Consider the following 27,404-nt stretch of genomic DNA (forward strand, 5'->3'; position numbering starts at 1 on the left):
TCACCTGCCTTCATAAGGCGGGGCGGGCCCGGCAACGCTCAGTCAGTCAGGCGGCTGGAGTGACGCCCGCTGTTACCATGGCAGACTGCGGCGGAAGCACGGCCGGCCGGCGCCGGAAGCGGCCACCCTCCCACCGCTGAGACGCCGCTCCGTGTGGAGCTGAGCCGGGCCGCACGCACCGCTCCGTACCCCAGCGCCGCTCCGTGTGGAGCTGAGCCGGGCCGCACCGCTCCGTCCCCCAGCGCCGCTCCGTGTGGAGCTGAGCCGGGCCGCACCGCTCCGTCCGTCCCCCAGCGCCGCTCCGTGTGGAGCTCCGTCTCCCAGCGCGGCTCCGTGTTGAGCCCAGTCCACCAGCGGCAGCGCGGAGCCGAGGGCAGCGCGGTACCGCCGGGCTGACATGGCGGCCCCCGGTCCCACAAGCGTGAAATTGTCCAAAGGACAAAAAAAAATGCTGAGGAAACAAGTTAAAGCACAGCACGTTCTCCTGAAGCACGACGGCATCGCAACGGTGCCCGGACCGACTGAAGTAAGTCCGTTACTGTTGTTGGGCGTTTGTTTTCGGAAAGTTGGTGTGGATGCTGCAATCGCCGTTAAACAATTTAGAGTCATAAGAGTCATGCACCACGGAAACAGGCCCTTCGGCTCAATACGTCCCAGCTGGTCCCATTTGACCCACATCCATCTAAACGTTTCTTATCCATGTACCTGTACAAGTGTCCTTTAAAAGTTGTAATAGTACCTGCTTCAACTACCTCTGGCAGCTCATCCCATATTTCCACCACTTTCTGAGTGCAAAAAGGTGCCCCACAGATTTCTATTAAATCTTTCCCCTCTCACCTTAAACTTGTATAAACTGCTTCTTGATTCCACTGCTCTGGGTAAAAGACTGCATTCTCCCTATCAATTCCCCTCTTGATTTTACGCGTTCAATTTATTTTCAAGGCCTGTCATCCAACTTGAAAGGGTTAGGATTACATTAAATGGTGGTGATTTTACCTTTCTTTGCTCTCTCTTCAAAGTTGAATATCGACTCAACTCAGCCGATTTGACAGTTCAAATCTGTCAAAGTTTAAACTTGACCAAAATGCATGAATTCAATGGGTAAATTAATTCTGAATTCTAGTTGTTAATGTGCATTGGAAATTGAAGCGATTCAGATTCACCGTGTCTGTTTTGATGGTCTAGTGTTTTTCTTTAACGATCAGGAGGTATTCATTGTTAGTATTCTGCAACATGCTGTAAACAAGCACTTCAATTTCTAACCTGTGATAAATAAACACATAACCCGAGGTAAATGATGATAGCCTAGTAACCTAACTTTTGCAGGCAAATGTTTCATTGTGGTCATGCAGCTGACAATTGGAAAACATTGTCTTAAGTTAGAGACCAGTTTAAACTGTTCTTGTTTATTTAAATTTGCTTTTATAAAGCATACCCACGATGTGTAGAAATTTCTGTAACTACTTTAACAGTGAAGTTAATTTCTGTTGTATCCTTTAGCATTTAGTTATTGCCAATGGTGGTTTGGGTAATGGTGTCAGTCGACAGCAACTGCTTGAAGTGTTGCAGAAGTTTGGAACAGTTGAAACCCTTCTGATGTCTCCGAATAAACCACATGCATTGGCAACATTTAGTACAATTCAAGAAGCCAGGGAAGCACACAAAGGCCTTAATGGCCAAGATTTAAAGGCAAATGGAAGTACTCAACCAATCACTTTGTATGTGAACTTTGTAGAGAAAGGTAAGTTCATTTCCATTTTATGATCTTCAGATTCAAATTAGTTCATTGTCATATACACCAGGATGCAATGAAATTCCTTGTTCATATGAATCTCCTAAAGTAGACATTGTACATATATAATGATTAAAAACAATGATGGGTGCTAAACAGCAGAACAGTGTAGAATTGTAGTGCAATCCGAAATAGTAGAGAAAAATTTAAGTACAATAACATTCTTCTTTCTTGTTCTCATTCTTCAGGAAACAGGGGTTCCCCTCTTCCATTATAGATGAGGCTCTCACTAGGGTCTCTTCTACACCCCGCAGCTCCGCTCTTGCTCCCCCTCCCCCCACTCGCAACAAGGACAGAATCCCCCTTGTTCTCACCTTCCACCCCACCAGACAGCGGATCCAACAAATCATCCGCCAACATTTCCGTCACCTACAACGGGACCCCACCACTGGCCATATCTTCCCATCCCCTCCCCTCTCTGCGTTCCGCAGAGACCGTTCCCTCCGTAACTCCCTGGTCCACTCGTCCCTTCCTACCCAAACCACCCCGTCCCCGGGCACTTTCCCCTGCAACCGCACGAGATGCAACGTCTGTCCCTTTACCTCCCCCCTCAACTCCATCCAAGGACCCAAACAGTCTTTCCAGGTGAGACAAAGGATCACCTGCACCCCCTCCAACCTCATCTATTGCATCCGCTGCTCTAGATGTCAACTTATTTACATCGGCGAAACCAAGCGCAGGCTCGGCGATCGCTTCGCTCAATACCTGCGCTCGGTCCGCATTGACCAACCTGATCTCCCGGTGGCCAAGCACTTCAACTCCCCCTCCCATTCCCAGTCTGACCTTTCTGTCATGGGCCTCCTCCAGTGCCATAGTGAGGCCCACCGGAAATTGGAGGAACAGCACCTCATATTTCGCCTGGGCAGCTTGCAGTCCAGTGGTATGAACATCGACTTCTCCAACTTTAGATAGTTCCTCTGTTCCTCTCTTCCCCTCCTCCTTCCCAGATCTCCCTCTATCTTCCTGTCTCCACCTATATCCTTCCTTTGTCCCGCCCCCCCTGACATCAGTCTGAAGAAGGGTCTCGACCCGAAACGTCACCCATTCCTTCTCTCCTGAGATGCTGCCTAACCTGCTGAGTTACTCCAGCATTTTGTGAATAAATACCTTCGATTTGTACCAGCATCTGCAGTTATTTTCTTATAAGTACAATAACAGGATAACCAAATTAAGTAGTTAAGAGCAAGTGTATGTGGCAGCACCTCTGGGAATGGGGTATGAAAGAAGTGTTTGGTTCACAAGTCTGATAGTGTGATGAAAGTGCAGTTCTTAACTCTGGATGTCTGAAATATCATGCACCTGTATCTTCTCCCAGAAGATAGAAGAGAGAAAATGGTGGTAGATATCCTTGATTATGCTTCCAAACTTCCTGATTTAATGCACCATGAAGGAGGTGACCAGCCTGTGTTTCCCTGGGCTCTATTCACCACTCTCTGCAGGTTCAGGAGATCAAGAGTAGAGCAGTTGATAGACCAGGCTGATATCCATCTGTCAGAATATTTTCTATGGCAACTGTGTAGTGTTTGGGGGAGTCCACATGGACATGCTGAATCTTCTCAGATGCCCCAAAAAATTAATACATTGACATGCTTTCTTGATTACTGCATCAGAATGAAGTGACCAGGTTGGGTTGCTCATGATAAGGATGCCTTGGTATTTTAAACATTGACCGTTTCTACAGCAGTTCTATTGATGAGGATAGGGTCATGTTTACCCCTTCACTGTCCAAGGTCAACAATCAACTATTTTACATTGCTGACGTTTAGGGCTAGGTAGACACAAAATGCTGGAGTAACTCAGCGGGTCAAGCAACATCTCGGGAGAGAAGAATGGGTGATGTTTCGGGTCGAGACCCTTCTTCAGACTGATGTCGGGGGTGGGGGTGGGACAAAGATAGGATGTAGTAGGAGACACGACTACAGTGGAAAAACTGGGAAGGGGAGGGAAAAGAGAGGGACAGAAACTATCTGAAGTTAGAGAAGTCAATGTTCATACCGCTGGGGTGTGAAAATAAAGCGAAATATGAGATGCTGTTCCTCCAATTTGCGCTGGGCCTCACAATGACAATGGAGGAGCCCCATGACAGAGGTCAGACTGGGAGGGGGAGTTGAAGTGCTGAGCCACCGGGAGATCAGATTGGTTAAGGCGGACTGAGCGAAGGTGTTGAGCGAAATGATCGCCGAGCCTGCTTTTGGTCTCGCTGATGTAGAGAAGTTGACATCTGATTGCATGAGAAAAAGTTCTGATCACTTTATGTACTTTGTCTCATTGCTGTTGATCTACCTGACAACAATGGTCTTATCAATGAACTTAAAATCCGAGTTGGTCATAGGTATACAGGGAATAGAGTAAGGGACTGAGCATGCAACCCCACGGAGCGCTGGCATTGAGGGTCAGGGTAGAGGAAATGTTATGACCAATTCGAACCAACTGAAGTCTGTCTGCCTGTTAAAAAGTCAAAGCCAGTTACAGATGGAGGCCCCAAGGCAAAGGACTAGATAGAAAAATAATTTGATAGATAAATTTGGTATATGACTAATTGGTGCCCTCTACAATAGAACAGTATCGATTTCTGAACACTAAGTCAATTAGATTCCCGGTCATCAACATAAATTGTAAAGCCACCTTGGTATGTTGTCAGGTGATTGCTTGTTAATCCCTTTATCTTTCATTTCCTAACTTTAAAATACTTTTAGGTTTAGTGTCCAAAAGTATTTAGTCATCCAGGAATAAATGTTTAATTATCTGTGCAGAATTAATATTAACAACAAAAGTGAATAGAGAACCATATCATTTTGTGTGAAATAAAAATATGTTTTACACAATACAAACACTTTTAATTTATTTTTACAGTTTTGCATGAAGAAATTCCTCCTTTGAGTCTGCCACCGGGCCTGCTGGTGATTGAAGAATTTATTTCTCTTGAGTGTGAGAAAAGACTTTTGGCGTTTGCAGATGAAAGCACACACGTGACAAAAGAAAATGGTAAGCTGTACACGAGGGTGGAAAACAGTTGGTTGTGTTCAGATTATCCAATGCGCAGTGATCTACTTTTATACTCTAATATGTGGGCATTTTCCAGTTTGGAAGATGATGCAGTAGGGAAATTGCTTGGTGTTGCCATTCTGCAATTTGAAGTACTTCAACGATGTTTTTCGTGTACTGTATTTTGACCAACAGTATGACTAGATAACCCAGTTAAAGGCTTGTCAATGCGGAATGTGGTCCTACGGCCCATTTGGTTTGCTCTGCCACTCGTTTAGCTTGGGGCTGATTTTCATCTCAAGCTTATTTTTCGTGTTTCTACATAATTTTCTCTGTAACTGATCCCAAGGACGAAATGAGAGCTGATAAGATTTTTTTTTTTTTGTTGTAGTTCGCCTTTATGAATTGTAAAGATTGAATTCCTTGGATAAAAATCTAGTGAAATTGCAAAGATTAGTGATGTGGCCCCAAAAGACATGCTCTATTCTGAGCTCTATCATGGGAAGAGATTACCAGGTGGAAAGAGGGAAAGCTTAAAAGGATGTGCTTGAGCAACGCCCAATTAAATGTCTTCATTTGACCGCTTAAAGTGAGGAAGGAGCTTTAGAGTATGGGTTTGAAAATCTGGAGCCCGTGTAACGGGAGCACCCACAAACCCTGTAAAAGGTGTGCATCACCTCAAACTATCCAGCCATGAACTCTGTCAGCCATTACCTAGCCCCTGCTGATGATATCGAAGCTGGAGAGGAGGAAGTGGGAGTGAATGATCTTTCTGTGGTCCAAGCAATTATCTTCAGTTGGACCTATTTTAATATCGCTCAAAATTTCTGGTCATATCTTGTTCTGCAATATGCACCGTAATTACGTAAATAATGTATTGTATCATTGTAAATGGAAAGTTGTGAAATGGAGTGAAAATACCGTGGTAAAATTGCCTGTTGGTATTTAATATTTCTCACCATTTTGGTAAGTGACTTATTTAGTTTTGCCACTAAGGGCATATAAAGCAAACCCTTGTGTGTACATAATTATTTTTAAATGCACAAGAAAATAAAATTAAACATACAAGTTTTACATGCAGTCTGCAAAATGTTTTCCGTAAATATTTTTATTTTTATAGTCCAGAGGTCTCTGAAACATCGAAGAGTAAAGCACTATGGATATGAATTTCGTTATGACAACAATAACGTAGACAAGGATAAGCCTCTACCAGGAGGTACTCAAAATTGTGTTTTTTTTATTTTTTTTTATGTAATAAGTATTTGGAACATATAGAAAATACACCATTAACTTTTTTTGTGAATGATGAAGATTGCCCTTTTTTATGGTTTTAACTGACTTTAAATAATCCATTAGCTAAACTGGGAATTACAATTAAGTAGATGTTCTACAGCATATATTTAGTTTAGATTAAAAATGAGTGGCAAAGGACTGGCCACATTAAATAATCCTGTAGGAATTCTGTGCATGTGTGTGTCTGCCAAATATGGTTACTGCATAATCTAGATTTTGTTTTTGGACTTCAGCCTGCTATTCTATCATACAATCCAAACATTTCCATATCCCTCAATTTCGTTCTTTGCTTATTTAGTTGTACCAGTGTTTTCATTGGAGAGGCAGGAGTGCAGCAAGTAACCTTACTTTATCACAGTTCTAGTTTCAATCCTGATCTGTGTTGTGTGTGGGGTTTGGATGGGAGTGGGGGGGAGTAGGGGTGGGGGTGGGAGTATGGGGGTGGTGGGGGGGACATGGACCGTTGTGATTTGCTGTTGAAGACCACTGGAGCAAGTATGTCTTCAATTAAATTAGGTATGTGCAGTTTTTTAAATGAAACTCTTCATAACTTAGTCATGATTTTATGACCATTGTTCTTTTATTCAATACCAAGAGAATTGGGATGTGTAAGGAGAAAGCAAAATAGAAAAACAAAACAAAACAATTTTTCCTTTGTTGTAAAAAGTATTTCTGTTCAATAACCTTTCTATAATAGTAGAATATACTCACGATAGGCCTGACATTGTACATGTAGTCCAAGAACAACAGACAGTTGGAAATAATAGTAGTTTTTCACACGTGAATGTAGCGCAAAGCATACGCGCATTTGGCGTGCATACTTTGTTTTTTGCTGAAAAGTTGCATTACGCGCCATATTATGAATTTTGATGTAAAATTCTGAATTCTGGACATCAAAATTCTGAATTTGTAAAATCAAATGTTGGGAGGTCTGTAAAATGTATTCCAGTCCCTCTTGAATGCCCAGCCCCTCCCTTATGATCTCCCCCCTCTATTGGCTTCATATCCTTCCTATAATTAAGCACCCGGTATTACAAACAATACTCCAGTTGAGGCTAGACCACCCGTCCCCCTGTAATGCGGGATCCCTGTACTCAATAGCACGGAAATGATAGAAATCCACAGTTTAATTTGTTTATTACTATCCATGACTCTTGATAACATTCTGAATATTTTTTTTCTTTTGTTGTGCATGGTTGCGAGTAGTCATGGGTTTTGTTTTAATCACTATTGTCTTTTTTTCTCATATTAGGTCTTCCTGAAATATGTGGTAACATTTTGGAGCGATCCATGGAAAAAGGTTATGTGAAATTTAAACCTGATCAGCTGACCATAAATCAGTACGAGCCTGGGCAAGGTGAGATACGTTCTTCACTGTATTTTGAGCTACTATTCAATGTGTGGGCAAGATAATCGAGGAATGCTCAGGGACTGAGATAATCTCTCCTGTGACAGTTTTGTTGATTTAGGATCATGTGCTTGATTCATCTTGCAATGAGAAATTATTTGATATCAACCTCCTTATACAACTGTTAATTTGTTAAACATTTTTAAAGAAACATTTTTGATCACTGATCAGCAAAATACAAATTCATTCTTCAATAAATGTTGGTGTTCTGCTTCAACAGTATTTGAGAAGCATATTTGAGGATTATACTGCATTAGGATTGATGTTGACCTATAATTAATTTTTAACAATTTTCAAGAAATGAGACCAATCCAACTCATCATTATGACGAACGTCTGCATCCCACTGCAAGCAGATGATCGTCAGCACTGGAGGAGCTGTAAGCCAGACAGTGTACCTTAACTCCTTTTGTATTATAGCCAGGGGACTTGAAGAAAGGCCCGCTTGAAGAAATAACTTCCAAACTACCATCAGCACGACCTGTCTCCAGAGGATCAAATGTCCTCGATAACAGCGATTTCACCATTAAAGATGCCTATTACTCCATTCCCTCACCCTAATTTTGGAAAATCTGACTTCCTGGCTGTGCTCCTTCTTCCTATGTATGTACAGTGACTGAAGAGCGCAGCACCAGCAGTGAAGACTGCACAGCACTGGTCAGGGAAGACACAGGAATGACTGGGATTGCTTGGAGTCAGTAGATTGAGCAATTTAAAGGACTCGGCAATGAACCTGAATGAATACACCACGGCTGTTACTGAATTCATGAGGAAATGTGTGGAGGAGTGTGTTCCCACGAAAACCATCCGAGTGTTCCCCAACTAGAAGCCTTGAATAAACCAGGAGTCCGCAATCTTCTGAGGACCAAACTTTGGACTTTCAAGTCTGATGATGTTGATTTATATAAGAAGTCCAGGTACAACCTCGATAATGCCGTCAAAAAGGCTAAAGGGACTTTTGCTCTAAATTGGAGGATGAGATGAATGTTTGGCAGCTGTGGCAGTGTTTGCAAATCATCACTGACTACAAGACGAAACCAAGTGGCAGCTTAAGCGACTATGTGTCATCACTCCTGGGCGAGCTCATATGCTCGATAGGGAGAACACTCTGCCTTCTTGGGCCCCCATAACCCTTGATGGTATTGCAATCTCAGTATCTGAGGCCAACTTCAGAAGAAGGTGGACCCTTGGAGTGTTTGGACCTGATGCTACCTGGCCGCATTCTGAAAACTTGCACGGACCAACTGGCTAGAGTTTTGTGGACATCTTTAACCTCTCATTATTGAGGTCCAAGATTCCTATCTGCTTTAAAAGAGCATCAATAATACTAGTTCTCAAGATTAGTAAGGTGATGTGCCTCTATGACTATGATAGGTGACACTAAAGTCTGTGATGATGAAATGTTTCTCGAGGTTGGATATTAACTCCAAGCTTAGCAAGAACGTGGACCCACTACAATTTTCCTGTTGCCATAACAGGGGATGCAATCTCGCTGGTTCTTCACTCTGCACTAGACCATTTGCACCATAAAAACACATGTACCAGACTGCTGTCATAGACTCTATCTCAACGTTCAACACCATCATCTCCTCCAAACTTGTTACCAAACTCAGAGAACCCAATCTCATCAACAGAACATGGTCAGTACAAATTGGCAACACTACCTCCTCAATATCTATCAGCACAGGGGCACCTCAAGGCTCTGTGCTCAATCCCCTGTTCCACTTGCTCTGTACCCATCATGATATAGAACACGACGAACTCCAACTAAACTTTGAACAACACTAATGACTTCGAGCTTTGTTTTGCACTATGTTGGGATTTTATTTATTAAACTTACAAATGTTGTTATCTATTGAGTACTGTGCATACATACCTGTTGTGCTGCTGCAAGCAAGAATTTCATTGTTTCATTATGATACATGTGACAATTAAACACCTGACTCTGACTTAAGAAATTAGACAAATCTAATTGCAGTAATTGTGGAGGAAAATCTGCTCCACGTAAATCCATACATAGATTATGATCAGAGCCTGCCTCCTAGTGGTCAAATAACTGATGTCATTTCTGGGATGGATTCAAACATGATTTTCACCATGTGACAATTCCAAAAAAGATGTACAAGAAGACAGTATCGCGTGGCTATTTTTAACATCACAAAATGCTTTGACTTTGTCAAACGAGGGAATAAAAGATAATCCTGTTGACATTTTGTTGCTCTTATAAATCCATCTCTCTTTGCTCTGTGATGACATACAAATTGTGATTATAATTTTAAAAATCCACCAGAGTTAATCCCATTGCACACAGAGGTGAAGTAAGCCTGTGCCAATGCTCCAACCTTCTCAATCTTCCTTGCCACATGTTCATTTCCAACCAAATCCCCACTGGTGTAGAGCTAATCTTCAGACATATGTGAAACTGTCCCAAGTTGTATTACCACCACTCCATGATCAAGATGACTCCAATTTCATCACTGAGCTGCAATTTGAAAGTTGGGACATCACTAGGAACTAAGTTTGTGATCTAACCGGCAAAAGTCAGGTAGATCTGCATATTTCAGTGATATAGACAGCTCAAGACACTGGAGAAGTCTCATGAATGCTGTGTTCATTGTTTCACTTAAATATAAGCTCATCTCTGACGGTTAACCCTGCTATACAACCTGAGGGTTTATCCATTTATTGTATGCACTGACCCGAATTCACAGGTAATGATAAAGGTGGCGATGTCTGCTTCACGATCCTCATTTTGTGATACGCTGATGTGACGGTCTTAGGTCAATTCTGCTCCCCTGACCTGAAATATCTGATCGTGAATCTTTTTATCTACTGAGAGAATTCATCTCTACTATCTTCTCGCCAGATTAGATACCACCCAAGACAAGACCAAGATGGAATTGGATTAAATATACTCTGTCATATCTCTTGAGATAGCAAACCCTAATGCCCTATTCATCCATGCTAGCAACTTAAATCAAGCAAACTTAAGGGAGGTGTCCCCAAATAACTTAAGAAACGACTCCCCAAATAAAGTCATCAACACCTGCCCAGGTGTTGTAGACCAGTGCTACACCACAATCAAATCCACCTATTGCTCCATCCCTCGCCACATTTTGACGAGTCTGATCATCTATCGGTTGCTCCTGCTGGCTTACAGAAAAAGATTGAAGATTGAGATACCACCAAAGAGAATAATACTTTTAAGAACTTGAAAGGTGTAAGGTGGCGCCGGAAGCGTGGCGACTCTATACTGCTTTGATGTCTACTATTGCTGCACTACAATCATTGCACTTTTGAATTTATTTATGATTGTGTTTATGAATAGTATGATTTTACTGGATTGTTTGCAAAACAAAGAATTTCACTATCTCCTCATATATGTGTCAACAAAGTACAATTGAACCAGTAGTCTGAGGAACCTGAAGGTTTACTTCAAGACACCCATGAGTTCTATTTTCTCTCTTCTACTTTCTAGGAAAAGGTGTAGGACCTTGAAAGCCTGAATAACCGGGCTTGAAAGCTCAGATGATTAGAGTTATGAACAGCTTCTTCCCCATTGCTATCTGACTCCTGAACCAATCGCCTCTTTTACACCCCCTTTCGGTGGATACTGCTACATACTCTTACTCTTAATTCTACCTCATTCGTTATTCTGCTTTTGGATTTCTTTTACACTCTCAGATTGCACTACATTCTGCTATTTTGCATTTGTTGTATTTATTTTTGTTTCTATCACTTATCAGCTGTAATGTTTACTCTGAGGTTCATGTACTCAAGGAATTTCAGGTGCATTCCTGAAATGCACTGGTGCATATCACAATAAACTAATCTGAATCTTATCTGAACTGATTCTGAAATTAAACAATCTTCCAAAACCCAATGGCATGATAAGCAGACCATAGTCAGTATTCTCTTAAATTGACAATCCCAGCGTGAGTCCTGGAATAACACTCAAACAAATTGTGAAACGACTCTAGATCAGACACTCCAAGCTCTACTGCAGCAAGAGACACACAAGTAATTTCAGAGAAAATACCTCGGACATCCTCAAAATATTCTTGAAAAAGATGTAATATTCCTTTTAACTGGGATTTTCTGGCCTTCTATGGTTAAAAAATTGAGAAATTATACATGAGAAAGCAGCAAGCATCTTGAGACTTTTCAGCAGCATATAGAGACAAAACTAAAATGGCAGATGGGTACATAAAATCTCCCAAACAACCTACCCACCAACTTACATACTCCATCTCTGGTTGTCTGCATCCTTCACAGAATCTTAAATCGGCACAAATGAAATGGAAGCATTGAGGTACTGCCTAAAAAGAAGAAAGAGAATATGCATTGTATTAGTTTATCTGGCATTTTGACGTGAACAAAGATAAACATATGGGTATTGTGATTTGTACATTCTCCCTGTGACCTGCGTGGGTTTTCTCCAAGATCTTCGGTTTCCTCCCACACTCCAAAGACGTAAAGGTTTGTAGGTTAATTTGCTTGGTATAAATGTAAAATTGTCTGGTGTGTGTTGGGTAGCGTTAATGTGCAGGGATCGTTGGTCGGTGCAGACGTGGTGGGCCGAAGGGCCTGTTTCTGCGCTATCTCTAAGCTAAACTAATTTGATTTTCGTTTTTTTTCAGAGCAAGATTAATATTTGTATAACATTTGCACTTCCTGACAGGAATTCCTCCCCACATTGATACGCATTCGCCATTTGAAGATGGAATTATCTGCCTGAGCCTTGGAGCAGAGGTAATTGTAGAAAATATTTGCTTTCCTAATATCGATTAGAATATCTAACAGGATAAAATTTAGAAACAGTGAAATTATTTTAGTTTCAGCATTTACATTATGAATCTCTACTTAGCAGAATGGTATATTGTTATTCAGTGATGGTGCTTTTTAAACGACTGACCTGGTTGTATCTTGCTTTTGAGAATGTATCTGGTTTTCCTTATATCAATGAGATAGAATTCACCTCTACTATCTTGTCAGCAGACTAGATACCACCCAAGCCAAAACCAAAGATGGAATTGGATGAAATTCTCTGTCAATTTGAAACTGTTAATTCTCTTGAGACTTGGTTTTGAACAAAATAAAAATTAATAATACTGGTTAGCATGCCTCCAGGAAGAGAAGTAGGGGAGTTTTTATCATTTATTGAGAATGGTGGAAATAGGATGGTGGCCTTTTGGACCAGCTAAGTTGAAGTCTTACTACAGAAGGACTCTGAGCTTGCAAACTGCAGCAGATGAAAAACTCTGGGCAGGCCTGGCTTGGAGAGGGGTGTGGGGTGCGGGGTAGAATGAAAGACCAGCAAAGATAACGGAACTTATTGTCTCAATCTAAAGTGAGACAAAGTGAAATATTGGAATGTTGCAGTCCAGGATGGTTGGGGTGGTGGTGTGGGAGATGTTTAACAAGATAATTGGCAGTTGAGAATTATCTGTGTATTCTGCCAGTCCATTCACAATTTTTGCCGTTGGAACAAGACTGTTCTCTTTGGATAAAGGTACTTTACATATTGTGTAAAGCGTTTTTGATTTAACTCTATTTTGTAAGTACTGTACTGACTTGCTAAATTTGGCTGCATTTTGAATGGAAGTTCAAATTATTCAAAGTTATTTTAACTTCTAATGCATGCATCATCTCAATGCTGTATCATCTCAAGATGGTGCTCTGGATTAGAGTTACAAAATATATCGGCCTTTTGTCATCTACATTTCACAATGTAGTGTTCTTGTTTGCAGATTTTGCATAATTGCTGTACAGATGATCCCTGTATTGTGGGGGTGAGAGGGTTGTCTTCCTAAAATAGTCCATTTCATGGTTTCCCCCTATGCATGCATCAAGAAATAAGTTGTGGGGGAAACAAATGTTTGTTTATTTGCTTTTATTCCAAAATTATGAGAGTAAATTTTATTCCTAAACTTGACAGTGGTTTGATTCTGCAAGGGTGAATTTCAGTTACCTGAGGTGGGTGCCTATGTTCCTTAAAGATGCATTACATAAATTTCTGAAGTGCTAAGTTGTTTACAATGATCACTGCAGGAACATGCAAGGTCCATCCTGGAATAGATGACATAGAGGTAAACTGAGAACTCTGTTATGGCCTCAGTCACCAAGGTTAATATCAGAAGATCCTTTTTAAGGGTGAATTCTTGAAATGCGTCTGGCCCTGATGGTTTAACTGGCCACGTTCTTAAAACAAGTGCGGATCAACTAGCTGGAGTTTTTGCAGATTTCTCAGTTCCTAAGTCCGAGGTTCCCACCTGCTTAAAAATGACGTCAATAATAAAGACTACGATGACATTCCTCAATGACTCCAGCACTACCATCTGTAGAGAAGGTGCTCTGAGAAGTTGGATATGATGCATATCAACTCCTTCTTTCGTTAGGATCCACCTACCGTCACACTAGTTTAACAAGGGATTTGATATCACTGGCTCTCCGCTCTGCACTGGACCACTTGGACAATAAGACCACGTATATCAGTCTATTATTCATCGACTACAGCTTGGCATTCAACACTACCATCCCCTCCAATCATATCATCTAGGTGTTGAATGGGTTAACATGGGTGCTCGGGTTGAGTAGTTCTTCGCAGGACAAACTTTAGAGGCCCATTACCACCCTCTTCAGCTTTCCCAGGAACCGCGTCAACCATTTATTAACATCAATATCCTCCTTTTTATACTTGCAAATTGCTAGTGGCAACATTTATGGCCTATGCCCTTAATGTCTCTGGACCTTAAACAGGCAAGAATGGCCAGGCAGATCAATGCTGCCACATATTTTTAGTGTGATTTATATTCAAATTGGTACATTGTATTCTGACAAGAAGCCATTTGCCATTATTTTAGGTAAAGATTAATTTAAATTTAGATAATTTATTATTGTCTCTTTTGTGTGAAAGAAAATGAATGGGAAATATTTATGTAACACTTGTGTGGAAAGATTAATATTAGTTTTGGTTTGGGCGTCAGCACCTGCTGTGCTGACATTCAGTGCCGAGCAGGAATTAGGAACGGTGATGGGTGCAAGCCTGCTCTGTATTCAATAAGCTCAAGCAGAAATGATTTCCAAGTCTATCTCTGTATTGCTGTCTCCTCCACTTCCTCTTATTAAGAATATATCTTTCTCTTATAAGGTGATGACAGCCTACTTTTGAATACTTTTGAAGAAGAGCTCCAGTAACTTTCCTATAAAATCGCACATATTTAAGCTTTAAACTAATAGTTACTTTGGACTTTTTTTGAACCTGTAGACAGTGATGGATTTTAGACATCCAGCCGGCCACAGTGTTCCAGTGATGTTACCTCCTCGTAGTCTGCTGGTGATGACCGGTGAATGTAGATACCTATGGAGTCATGGGTGAGTGATAAGCATGTACTAAGAACCAAAATCCTACATAAATTTAAATATAAATGGCTGAACAATTTAAGATATGGGATCTTTTTGTGATGAGCGCCTAAGGAAAAATTAGAAAGAGGGCTTTTTAAGAGAACTGCTATGATTTACAGGTATTGTGCCACAGGCAGTATATTTCCTACCAGCACTAGGTTTTCGCCTATTCTGCTCAATATATCCGTATTGAATGGCATTCCTGCTTCACCAAAATGTAAGGAAAGGCACTGCAATCTGAAAAATACCTAAAGGATATATCAGGTCCATGAATAGAAAGGGGGAAAAAAATGTTGAACTCTTTGTTACAGCTAAAGTAATTGCTGACTTTAAAAAAAATATTAACCCAGCATTCTGAAAGAAATAATGAATATTTTGTGTATTTTTTTAAAGACTCAGCTGAAGTTATTTCCTTAGCTATTACTCTGTATTATCTGCTAGTTATAAGGCAGTATCATAGTCAAAGAGCCACACAGCATAGAAACAGGCCCTTCGGCCCATCTTGTCCTTGCCTACTAAGTTGGCATTCTAGGCTTTTACCATTTGCATATCCCTCTAAACCCTTCGATCTATATATCTGTCCAACTGTCTTTTGAAAGTACACTTCTATAGCTTCCTCTGGTAGCTCATTCCAGAAATGGACTACCCTCTGAGTGAAAATGTTACCCCTTAAGAGGTATCTCTTAAACCATCCTCTCTCACCCTCAGCCTATGACTTCTAGTTTCAGAATGTTCTACTCTGTGAGTGTTCATTTTCTGTGCCCCTCATTATTTTGTATACCAATAAAATGCCCCAACCTCCTAGGTTACAAAGAGAAAAGTGTCAGCCTATCCAGCTTCTCCCTATAACTCGAGTCCAGGTAACAAAATGGTGATTCTTTCCTCTCAAAGTACTGTAGTTATTTCCTCCCTGATTTAAAAAAAGGCAATTTCATTTCCTCTCTTACTTGTACCACTGTAGGCCAAATGCAGGTAGCCAGGACTAGCTAAGATGGAGCATCCTGGACGGCATGAACTATTTGTGCCAAAAGGCATGTTTCTGTGCTGTATGACTCTTGGACTCTATCACGCCTGTGGCATCAATATTCTGGAGCATTGAGCTGCCAGATCTACCCTTCTCTCAGACATGCTTCTGCTTTGGCTATAATATTCCATTCCCCAGAACCAACTCACACTCTGAGGTTGTCCATTTTAACCTGTTGAGACCCTAGCATTGAAATAAATGCAGCTTATGCCATTGGTCTTTCCTCTTTCTTGCAATGCATCTACCTATGCAGTGTTTTTTTAGACGTCAGTGACATTTGTGGAATTAAATATATTCCTACAATTGATTGTTTGCAGAAAGATTAAATGGGATTAAAAAAACCATTCAAAGTTAAACAGTAGGAAATGTGCAATGGCACTGTATCACGAAATTGTAAATACATATTCAAATTCAATCGCACTTACTTGAACCTACCAACGATATCATTAGAGAAAATTGAACATAGGAAATTTTCTAAATAAACAATTCTGCAATCATTTATCTAGTCATTCCAGCTGTCATTCCAAAAGATAAACTGGTGTTTAATATTTCTATTGTTTAACATTTATTTTGCAAGGATAGTGCAATGTACTTGTAAATTCACAGAAAAAAATATTCTTTCTTTTATTAGTTCTGTGTTGGTCATGATGTATTTATCTATGTTTACAGACTTTTGGAAATGGGGAAGAATCGTTGTTTTTTTTATATTTAACAGAATTACCCCAAGAAAGTTTGATGTGGTGCCAGCATCAGAGATCCCAAAGACTGGAATTATCAGTGCTGATGTTAGTAATTTGACCTTGAATAAGAGGGGAACAAGGACCAGTTTTACTTTTCGAAAAGTCCGAAAGAAACCCTGTGATTGTGGTAAGTGTATTTTTCTCCCCCAGTGTTTTAGAACCCATTTCTATGTCATGGTTTATCTTACTGATTTGATCAAAATCTGCTCATATTACCCTTGAACCAATTATCAAACTATTTGAAGGTCGACTCAAAACACTTTGCCGTCCTTTTCTCCTTTTCTAATTTTGCTGCTGAGCCCCCAAAGATATGACAGGATTAAATATTTTAGAGATTTTTGTTTCCAGAAAGTAAGGGACTGCCTTCATTCCACATACCTAATTGAACTTGGTGGTGGTGAATTCCTGGTATGACATGAAAGTACTCCCACAGTGCTGTTAGATGGGAAACTCCAGAATTTGAGTTAGCAATGGTGAAAGAGGATATGCATATTTTCAAGTCAAGATAATGTGTGACTTGGAAATAATGGTTCCTGTTGTCTTTATTACTTGTAGATATAAGTGGTCAATGATTTGAGTTGCTGTTGAAGAAGCTTTGAGTTGTTGCAATACATAGTTTAGACTTACACTACAACCGTACTATACTACCAGCAGTGTGAATAAACATTTAAGGTGGAGCAGGAAAGACACTGTTTTAAGAGAAAATGCTCAGCTTGAATGTTGCACAAATTGTTCTCACCATTTATTAGCCCAAGAACCTAGACAACATTCGGGTTGGATGGTTGAGGACATGCACTGCTTCACTTTCTCAGGAAAGTGCAACCAAGTGTTAGGAAATATCCTCACTTCCAAATTTTATGTTTGTATTTTCTATATGATTTGAGGTCCTTTGAGTATATGCCAGCTCTCAGAATCGTTATCAATATCCACATATTTCCTTAAATAGTTGACTCAAGATCACTGCTGCAGGAACTTGTACAACAATTTTCTAAGGTTGACGTAAATGACCTCTAGCACTTAGAATTCCATTGTGCTGGGTATTTTCTTCGATTGCTGTTTATTCCAATTTTAGTAAAACTCGTTGAAGTAAAAAAATGAAGGAAGCACTCAGCATGTTAACTAACATCAGTGGGGAGAGGGTACTTGTCTTGAAATGTAACCTTTATTTCTCTCCCAATAGTTTTTACTTGATTTGTTGAACAATTTCCAATACTTTCTGTTGTTGCTGAAAGTCACTCTTGTTCAAATGCTCCCTTGATTAGAAAGGTAGTAACTGTCGCCGCATCTTGAGTTCAAAATTTAGCTATGGAAGATGCACATCCTCCCATTTTAAGTTTAAAAAATAGAATGATTTCAGTTGTATTGGGCTAAAAATCTGTACACTCAAAAAAATGAAAGGCACAGTGGTGCAGCGGTAGAGTTGCTGCCTTACAGCGGCAGACAACGGGTTCCATCCTGACCCTGCTGTCTGTATGGAGTTTGTTCGTTCTCCCCGTGGCCTGCGTGGGTTTTCTCTGCTTTCCTTTCACACTCCAAAGGCGTACAGGTTTGTAAGTTGATTGGCTTTGATAAAATTGTAAATTGTCCCAGTAGGATAGTGTTAATGTGTGGGGATCGCTGGTCAGCGAGGACTCGGTGGGCAAAAGGGCCTGTTTCCGTGCTGTATCACTAAACTAAACAAGATAATTGCAAACTCTTCACCCTTGAATCAATACAATTCAATGCACAATATATCAGTTAGATCAGGGGTGTCAAACTCATTTTAGGTCACGGGCCGGAATGGGAAAAATGCAACTTCATGCGGGCCGGATCAGTTGTGCACGAGTGAACGCATGTACGTATGCACGTGCTCCCACAGCTTTCATTGCCTTCGTTTTTTCAACCTGCTCTCATGTGTCTCAGTCTCTGCTATAACTACAAAGTGATTCACTTTACGAATTTTGTTTCTTATGAAGAAGATTGCCTAGCAAACATTACTTTTATGATTGGTATCTAGGCCCTAGATAGAGTGGATGTGGAAATAATGTTTCCAGTAATAGGAGAGTCTAGGACCAGAGGTCACAGCATCAGAATAAAAGGTCATACATTCAAAATGGAGATGAGGGGAATGGGTGGTGAATCTGTGGAATTCATTGCTGCAGACAGCGGTGGAGGCCAAGACATTGGGTATATTTGAGGCAGAGATTGATAGGTCTAGATTAGGTTACAGGGAGAAAGAAGACAATAGAATGTGGTTGAGAGAGAAAATAGATCAGCCATGGTTGAATGGCAAAGTAGACGATGGGCTAAATGGCCTAATTCTGTTCCTCTGTCTTATAGTCTTCCTACAGTGTTTGTTTTGCCGAAAATGGGCTGGCTGGGTGGTGAACAGCCAAACAGCAGCTACTTGGCATGGTGAAAGATGGTCTGTCCATCATCTCACCTGAAGGCCCCGCTCCCCATCCTTCTCCTTGTGTCTTTTTTCTTTCCCCTCACATCCTCTCCCCACACCTCTCATGTCCTTCTCTACCCTCACCTGCCCTCTCCCTTTCCTCAGCCTATCCCTTCTCTCATCCCCACTTCATTCCTTCCAACTACTCCCCCACTCCCCTCCCTTACTTCATCCTCTCTCTTTCCTTGCCTCGTCCCTAAATCCCCTCCCTTCCCTCATCCCTAAACACCATTCCTTCCCTCATCTGCTCCCTTCCTCACCCCCTCCCTCCCTACTTCCTTTCTTTATCACCTGCTCCCCCACTCCCCTACCTCGACACCCTCTCTTCCCTTCCTCATCCCTAAAAACCCTCTCTTCCCTCATCTGCTCCCCCTCCCCTTCCTTTACCACCACCTTCTCCCTTCTCTTCACTATTCCCACATAACTACCAGCACGTCTTCACATCCCACCTAACCTTAACCCAAACCCAGAGCCCCCACCCTGGAGAGCAGCTCAGATTTTGGATCGCTGGCTGCGGCCCCATTCACAGTGCGGCGACTTCCCACCAGCCTCTATCGACGCTCTCACCTGGGTCTCAGGTACATGGTGGCGGTCTCTGTGGCTGCAGCCCAGGCACTTCCCGGTGTCCACAACAACGCTGAGACTCCCCACCTTCCCCAGTGCCGGCCCCTTCCCGCTCGCGTTACCGCAGGGCCGGATATGGGTGTAGCTTCCAATCACCCCCGGGAACTGGGGAGTGGGGAGGTGACAGCTGCGATCGGACTTGCATTTTCCTTCTGTGCAAAATTCATATTTCCTGCAAGGTTAAGCGGTCATGTAGCTCACTTTCTGTGTATAATCTAACAGTGCTGGCTTTTCCCCAAATCATCCCGCGGGCCAGTTTGGACCCCTTCGTGGGCCGAATGCGGCCCGTAGGCCGGTAGTTTGACACCCCTGAGTCAGATAATCATCTTCAGTCAAGAACTATGCTCTAGAATAGTAGACCAAGAATACTGACAATGTCTGGATATTTGTTTCAATATTTCCTATCCTTAAAAAGCAGAAAAATGCTTATTTATGTATACGGACTGAACATGAGTTGGATGTTCATAACCTGTGGAGGACCTGTACTTGCATAGGGTGGAAGTTGTCTTTCAATCATGCAAACAGTGTAGCAGGACGAACTGCACAAATTAAAAGCATTTTTTTTTGAAAAAGTCTGAAAGTAAAATTCTGCTTCACTTCAGTTATACTTGTAATGCAGTGTTTTCTTTGAAACTATCTTTTTTACGAATACAAAAGTTTTATATTTGTATTATTGTTATTCTAATACAAGATACAAAATTATATTAAGAAGAAAAAATGTTCTGCTTTTTATCTATAGCTTATCCAGAAGTCTGTGACAGTCAAATTGATTGTAAATGCACAAATCCTACTCCCTCGGTCCCAGCCAGTGATGGGGATGCCTCACAGCTGGAACACAAGTATGTACACGATGTTTATGATGAGATTGCTTGCCATTTCAGCGATACTAGGCATACCCCATGGCCGAAGGTGGTTGAATTCCTCAAAACGCTGCCAGATGGAGCATTGGTGGCTGATGTTGGCTGTGGAAATGGTAAATACCTGGGAGTTAACAAGGGCTTGTTCATGGTAAATATATATTTCTTAATCTTTAAAAATGTGGGATACATAACTATTTTGTGTTTAAATTGAACTCTCATGGGTCCTCAAAAGAAATTGATTGACTCTTTTATATTTTACCTCATGGCAATAAGTTATGTTCTGCCACATTCTCTGAAATATCACATCTACTTCTGTTTTTCATTCCTCATTGTATGTGCCTTCAAAGTATACATTTAAACTTTACACCCTTTTCAAACGTTCCAAACAATCTTGTGTAGGAAAGAACTGCAGATGCTGGTTTAAATCCGAGGTAGACACAAAATGCTGGAGTAACTCAGCGGGACAGGCAGCATCTCTGGAGAGAAGGAATGGGTGACGTTTTGGGTTGAGACCCTTCTTCAGACATTGCCTTCTTGTTGGCCATGCTAACTTAATATGGCATCTTTACGGTTTAAGGACTTCAAATCTCTGATCATCTGCTCTTTTTCTTTACCACATACATTATTACTCTGTCTCTCTTCAGTGCAGCATTCATTACATTCTACGTCAGACTTTTTTTTTTAAATTACCTGTCCCGCTGAGTTACTCCAGCATTTTGTGTCTATCTTCCCTTAAATTCACTCTGATATTACTCTGAGTCTCTTGTCCATCTCTTTTGAACTGATCAATTGCTTCCTTTCCTGTGCCTTTTTTGATTAGTGCTTCCAGCAGTAAACCCACCCAGCTCCCATCATGTGTATAAATTCATGAGGGGAATAGATAGGGTGAATGCACAGCTTTTTACCCAGAGTAAGGGGAATCAAGAACCAGAGGACATACGTTTAAGGTGAGAGAGAAAGATTTAATAGGAACCTGCAATAATGTAGGAATGGAGGATCAAAACTGAAATTACACAGTTGAAATATTTTAAAACAAATAGAGTTGAAATTGGAAAGATGTTACAGAAGGATAAATAATGCGGAAGAGGGTAATGATTTGTAGATATAGAAAGGTGTATTGTTGTAATTGTTCAACAAGTGCAATTGTCTAATGTATTCTGAATATAGAAAGGCTATTACCATTGCTGCCAGCATGATGTTAATTGTGTAATACCATGCAAGCTGAAGGTCATTTTGTCAGTGCTATGTCAAACAAATTGTCTGATGACCCCAATTGTGCGAACGTGGAAAAATATGTGGCCCATGGGCCCATATTTTCTTTTATTACCACTCATTTTATTGTATTTCCATTTTCTCTTGTAAAACTTTCTCTTATAATGTAAAATGTCTCTTTATTGGTTGTTTCTTTGGACTGCCTAAATTGGATGCAATATAAACAAAATTCAGCTGAGCAGCAAAGCAATGTATTATTTGATTGTTGCCAATCTTTACATTTGCACATTTATCTGATTCTTAAAGATGGTATCAATGTTTACGGTTATTAACTAAATTTGGACATATTCTGTAAGGATGAAGAGTCGAGAGATTGTAAAACTTGGGTAAACTTTACAATTGCCAATAAGAAAGTTGAGATGTAAGTAAGGTAATGAAAAATTAATAGGGGGATGAATCTGTGTCTGATTTCATGGGAGTTTGCTATTAGTTTGATTTATATGAGGCTAATAAATTTAATGGCTGAACTTCCTCCGTTCCCATGACCCACCTGCTAAATATAGAGGTTACTGGTCCACATTGAAGGTTGCTTAAAATCAAAAAGATCTCAAATATTAGTATTTGCTTTCAGAAATATTAATTTGGGCTTATAAATAAAATTCAATGTTTTTTCTTTGGAACTTGAAATACAGTAAACCCCCGTTTTAATGGACCTCGTTATAATGGATTTTGGTTATAGCAGACTGAATCTGTTTGTTGTTTCACAGAATTACCTCTAGGTGAATGGAGCGAATCTTAGTTTAGTTTAGTTTCAGAGATACAGGCATATACATCAGTGTTGCTGTTTCTTCAACTACTGTACTAATAAGTGTTCTCAATATTTTGGAGAATTACACACTTCAATACTGTTTTGTGAATCATTTTAGCTTAGTTTAATTTAGAGATATAGCATGGAAACACTGTGTCCGTGCTGACCAGCGATCACCCATACACTAGTTCTATCCTGCACACTAGGGCCAATTCACAGTATGTAGGTTAGAAATATTGTAGTGTTTTTATGTTTCCTTCCACATTGTTTTTGCAACTAATGAACCGGAGCAACCGGAGGAAATCCACACAGTCGCAGGGGGGCACCCAAGGTCAGGATCGAACCTGGGTCTCTGGCACTGTGAGGCAGCGGCTCTACCAGCAATTCACAGAATTCACACAGTTGAAACCTCATTGTATATTCAATAAATAGCAAGTTGTTAACAGCAATTTTAGAATTTTGTGATTGCAAAATTTGCATTTTTAAGATACCCCGTTGTAGCACAGTTTTTCCCATTCTCATTTACCAGATTGGTTGTGATCGCAGCAAAAATCTTGTTGATATTTGCAGAGAGAAACAATTTGAGGTCTTCATCTGCGATGGCTTACTCGTGCCCTTGCGCAGTGGCATTTGTGATGCTTGTATTTCTATAGCAGTTGTTCATCACTTTTCAACAGAGGTAACTATAAACTTGATTTCTATAATGTGCCAAGGATGGGAATGTGTTTCTTTATATTTGTGTATACTTGGTTTGAACCACCAGTGCATATTTAATAAGAAAAAACTGTTTTATGTATAAAATAATGAAGTTTCTAGTTTTGCATTCCAGTTGGATTGAATAGGTCACATGGTGTAGTAACTTGGCTATGTGTACTCTTCATAACCCTTGACACCATTACTAATCAAGAACCTATCAATCTCCACTAAAAATATCCATTGACTAGGCCTCCACAGCCTTCTGTGGCAATGAATTCCACAGATTCACCATCCTCTGATTAAAGAAATTCATCCTCATCACCTTTCTAATGGTGCATCCTTTTATTCTGAGGCAATGGCCTCTGGTCCAAGACTCTCCCACCAGTAGAAACATCCTCTCCACATCCACTATATCCAGGCCTTTCACAATTTGGTAAGTTTCAATGAGGTCCCCCTCATCCTTCTAAACCCTAGTGACTGGTACAGGCCCAGTGCTGTCAAACGCTTATCATATCCCAATCATCCCTGGGATGATTCTCGTAAACCTCCTCTGGACCCTCTCCAACGCCAGCACATCCTTCCTCTCAGATTATGGAGCCCAAAATTGCTCACAATACTGCAAATGCGGTCTGACCAGTGCCTTCTAATGCCTCAGCATTACATCACTGTTTTTTGTATTTTAGCCCTCTCGAAATAAATGCTAGCATTGCATTTGCCTTCCTTACTGCTGATTTGACTTGCAAATTAACTTGTTGGGAATCCTGTACCAGCATTCCCAAGTCCCTTTGCACCTCCCGATTTCTTAATTTTCTCCCCATTTAGAAAATAGTCTATACCTGTGGAAAACGCATATTTAGAGACAAAAGAGGAGCTTGCCAGCTGTATGGAGGACAGAGATGTGTGGTGTGTCTGTCACTGTGCCCATCGGAAACCAGCACCACTGCATCGCTGATGTTTTCAACGATTTTAAATTAAATTTTAAATGTAAAAATTATTCCTGCTACCAAAATGCATGACTCCACACTTTGCCACGCTGTATTCTGTTTGCCTCTTCTCAGCCCACTCTTCCAACCTGTCCAAGTCTTATAATAATAAATAAAAATAAAACACCGTTTCCAGGAGGGGAAATTAGCCCTGATGTATTAAATAATCCATGCTTAGTACAAATTAATTGGGGTGAAGAGTTAAAAAGTTTGCATACTTTATTTTAAGAAACTACCTATCCAGCATTTACCTGTGGTGTTGTATGTAGTATGAGAGAATCTAAAGTGGACAGCATGTTGGAATTAAACATTATTTTAAAGAAATTGAAATATCAGGTTCCATTGTAAACTGGTAATTTCAACATCAACAACACTCCTTTGCTTTTTTAGATAGGGTTTGTTCATACGTATTTTTCAATTACAGGAAAGGAGGCTGTCAGCTGTCAAAGAGATTGTGAGACTCCTACGGCTGGGAGGCAAGGGACTTATTTATGTTTGGGCAATGGAACAGGAACACAAGAAAGTCAAATCTAAATATCTGGCAAAAAGAAATGGAAAATGTATCCAACCTCAAGCAAATTGTGTCAAGGTACAAACAGGAAATGATTTATCTTACATCAATCAAGATGCCAATAAAATGGATTTAACTTGGTTGAAGCAACTACCAGATGTTACCAAGGATTCAACAGTTAAACAAAACAATGCAAAGCTCCCTGTGCACACAAATAGAACTAACTTTGATTCACATGATTTGCTTGTTCCTTGGCATTTAAGAGGAGTTAAAAGTCACCATAGAGCTGATGGTGTCTCAGCACTCCCACCTGACGTCAAAGAGCATGCCGTTTACCACCGTTTTTATCACGTCTTCTCTGATGGGGAATTAGAAAACTTGTGTAGAGGTATATCGAATATTAGAATAGTGCAAAGTTATTATGATCAAGGGAATTGGTGTGTCATAATTGAAAAATGCTAAAATGCTGTAGCTTGCATTTAACTTCAGATTTAATTTTGAAACTTGTCACCCTTGGAAATATAATAATTGTAACAGATTTTTAAAAGTTAAACTACTTAATAAAAAGGTAATATTGATGAAGACAATGCTATTCACATCTTAAATGCTTGTTTGCATCAGAGCCTTCTGGATGTCTAATGTATAAAATGAAAACGAAAAAAAACTTCTACGTGATGAACTGATTTCAGAAGAAACGTTTACTAATCCTTTGTTTTCTGTATATATATCAGGAACTAATTGAAGTAATCTCAAAGCTTTGGCTTGTGCTTTGTCAGTGTGTGCGTGTGCGTGTGCCCCACCAGCTTCTACACATACACTTGCACACTAGGGAAAATTTACAATTTTTTTAACCAAAGCCAATTAACCTACAAACCTCTACCTTTTTGGAATGTGCGAGGAAACTACAGCACCCAGAGAAAACCTACACAGTCATAGGGAGAATGTATGAACTCAATACAGACAGCACCCATGGATCAAACCTGGATCTCTGGCACTGTAAGGCAGTGACTCTACATCTGTGCCAGATTTTGTTTTATCAGTCAGAATGCAGTGCAGCCAGATAATTGTGGTTATTGATTTGTTGATGCAGAAAATGATGAAATTACTGGAAGTTGAAAATCATGCAGCGTAAGCTTTCATCTACGGGTGCGGCTCAGCTTCTGAAGTGGAAAAGTACATCAATAAAACCAGTTGCTGAATAGGTAAAGCACTTCAGTTAGATGGAAACAGGTTTACAGAGAGAGCCAGGCAGATTCTATTTGAAGTGGTTAAGTATAGGGTAGTAAATTTAGAGGAAAATCAAAGACTAAATATTATGTACAAACATCACCCACCCATGTCTTCCAGAGAAGCTACCTGACCTGCTGAGTTACTCCAGCACTTTATGTCTTGACGAAACATTTCTTTTGCAACATGACGAGAGATCTCGTTCTGAGTCTTGTGGATTTATTCACACATCATCTGAATTTGCAAATGAAGCCAATAGAGAAAGGTGCTTTGTGGGTTGAAAAAGTCAGATGAATTCATGATTTGTTTTAAATGCTGAGGCAACAGTTAATAGTGTTGGAGAGCTCATGAATGAAAGGATAGTCAGGTCATCAAACAAAAGCTTCCCCAAATTGAGTGTTTTTTTCCCTGCAAATTTAAGAAGCCAGACTGTTCCTACTATTGGGGAGCCATTAATTTTAAAAGGTTGCTAGGAGGCAGAAAATAAAGTGTTTGCGGCTTGGAGTACTTAAGGCATTTTTAAAGAAGAAAAAAGTATACTTGAATAAGTTTGATGGGGTTTAGTAGAGAATGGGGAAGAGATTTTGCATAATTTACATCGCAGAAATAAATTCAATGGACCACAATGAGCCCCTCCTCACTTTATCTAGCCATAGGTGATCCTCATCGTTCGTGTATAAATTTTGAAAACATTCTTGAATAAATTAAGTTTTCTCTACAGATCAGGGTACATGTATGTAAAGAGACAATGCTGCCTGACCTGCTGAATATTTCCAGTATAGTTAAAGAACTTTTGTAACTTTGTCGGCACAGGTATATTGTGTATTGTATGCAAAAACAAAGAATTTCACTGTACATGTGACAATAAAGTGTCAGTATCATCAGTTTTCTCTTATTTCAACTGCTTTTTGACTAACCTTCCCAAGTCCATCACACCTTTGGTGATCTTTCCCAAAGCAGAACAAACTTTAGTGTCCCTGTCAAATTTTGTGCCTGTGAAACACTGAAGTTTTACAAAATTAGAAGTATTCAATTAGTCCAAGTTAATATATTTACATTAGTATAATTCACATGAATTAAGTTAAGTACTTGTATATAATCTTGGTATCACAAAATGCTGGAGCAACTCAGCATGTCAGGCAGCATCTAGGAGAGAAGGAATGGGTGACCCTTCTGCAGACTCATTTTCAGACTCATATAATCTTAGTTCAATTTAGATTTAGCTAAGAGATACTGGAAGGAAAACAGGCCCTTTGGCCCACAGTCCACGCTGACCATTAATCACCAGTTCACACTAGATCTGTTATCCCACTAGTATTCAATTCCTACACACTAGGGTCAATTTACAGAGGCTATTTAATCTACAAATCTGCATTCCTTTGGGATGTGAGAGAACCTCACATGGGG

At 40.3% G+C, this 27,404-nt stretch overlaps 2 protein-coding genes across 7 annotated transcripts in view; one reads left to right on the top strand and one right to left on the bottom strand.

Moving 5' to 3' along the window:
- Nucleotides 1-300, bottom strand: part of elmod1 (ELMO/CED-12 domain containing 1) — a 38,921-nt gene extending 38,621 nt beyond the window's left edge. For 2 of the 6 annotated variants that reach the window (XM_078402501.1, XM_078402499.1), the window contains exon 1: nt 5-299. The gene's annotated coding sequence lies outside the window, so the exon portion shown is untranslated. Of the gene's footprint in view, nt 1-4 lie in introns of all 6 variants that reach the window. The other 4 variants (XM_078402503.1, XM_078402502.1, XM_078402498.1 and 1 more) reach the window with 4 other exon arrangements.
- alkbh8 (alkB homolog 8, tRNA methyltransferase) lies at nt 120-26,801 on the top strand. Its single transcript, XM_078402497.1, has 11 exons — nt 120-526; nt 1,501-1,741; nt 4,646-4,777; nt 5,898-5,993; nt 7,323-7,427; nt 12,159-12,229; nt 14,745-14,851; nt 16,621-16,772; nt 20,440-20,708; nt 23,110-23,259; nt 24,684-26,801. The coding sequence occupies exons 1-11, from the start codon at nt 398-400 to the stop codon at nt 25,230-25,232; spliced, it is 2,001 nt and encodes a 666-aa protein (XP_078258623.1). The 5' UTR covers nt 120-397; the 3' UTR covers nt 25,233-26,801.
- The last annotated feature ends 603 nt before the right edge of the window (nt 26,802-27,404 follow it).

This window comes from Rhinoraja longicauda, chromosome 7 (assembly GCF_053455715.1).
Source record: "Rhinoraja longicauda isolate Sanriku21f chromosome 7, sRhiLon1.1, whole genome shotgun sequence".
Taxonomy (NCBI): domain Eukaryota; kingdom Metazoa; phylum Chordata; class Chondrichthyes; order Rajiformes; family Arhynchobatidae; genus Rhinoraja; species Rhinoraja longicauda.

What these genes read in the sequence shown, in the direction of transcription:
- alkbh8 (XM_078402497.1), top strand. Translation starts at nt 398, where the DNA reads ATGGCGGCCCCCGGTCCCACAAGCGTGAAATTGTCCAAAGGACAAAAA. An exon ending in TCAGTACGAGCCTGGGCAAG is followed by an intron (nt 7,428 to 12,158) that starts GTGAGATACGTT and finishes ACTTCCTGACAG; the next exon opens with GAATTCCTCCCCACATTGAT. An exon ending in AGATACCTATGGAGTCATGG is followed by an intron (nt 14,852 to 16,620) that starts GTGAGTGATAAG and finishes TATATTTAACAG; the next exon opens with AATTACCCCAAGAAAGTTTG.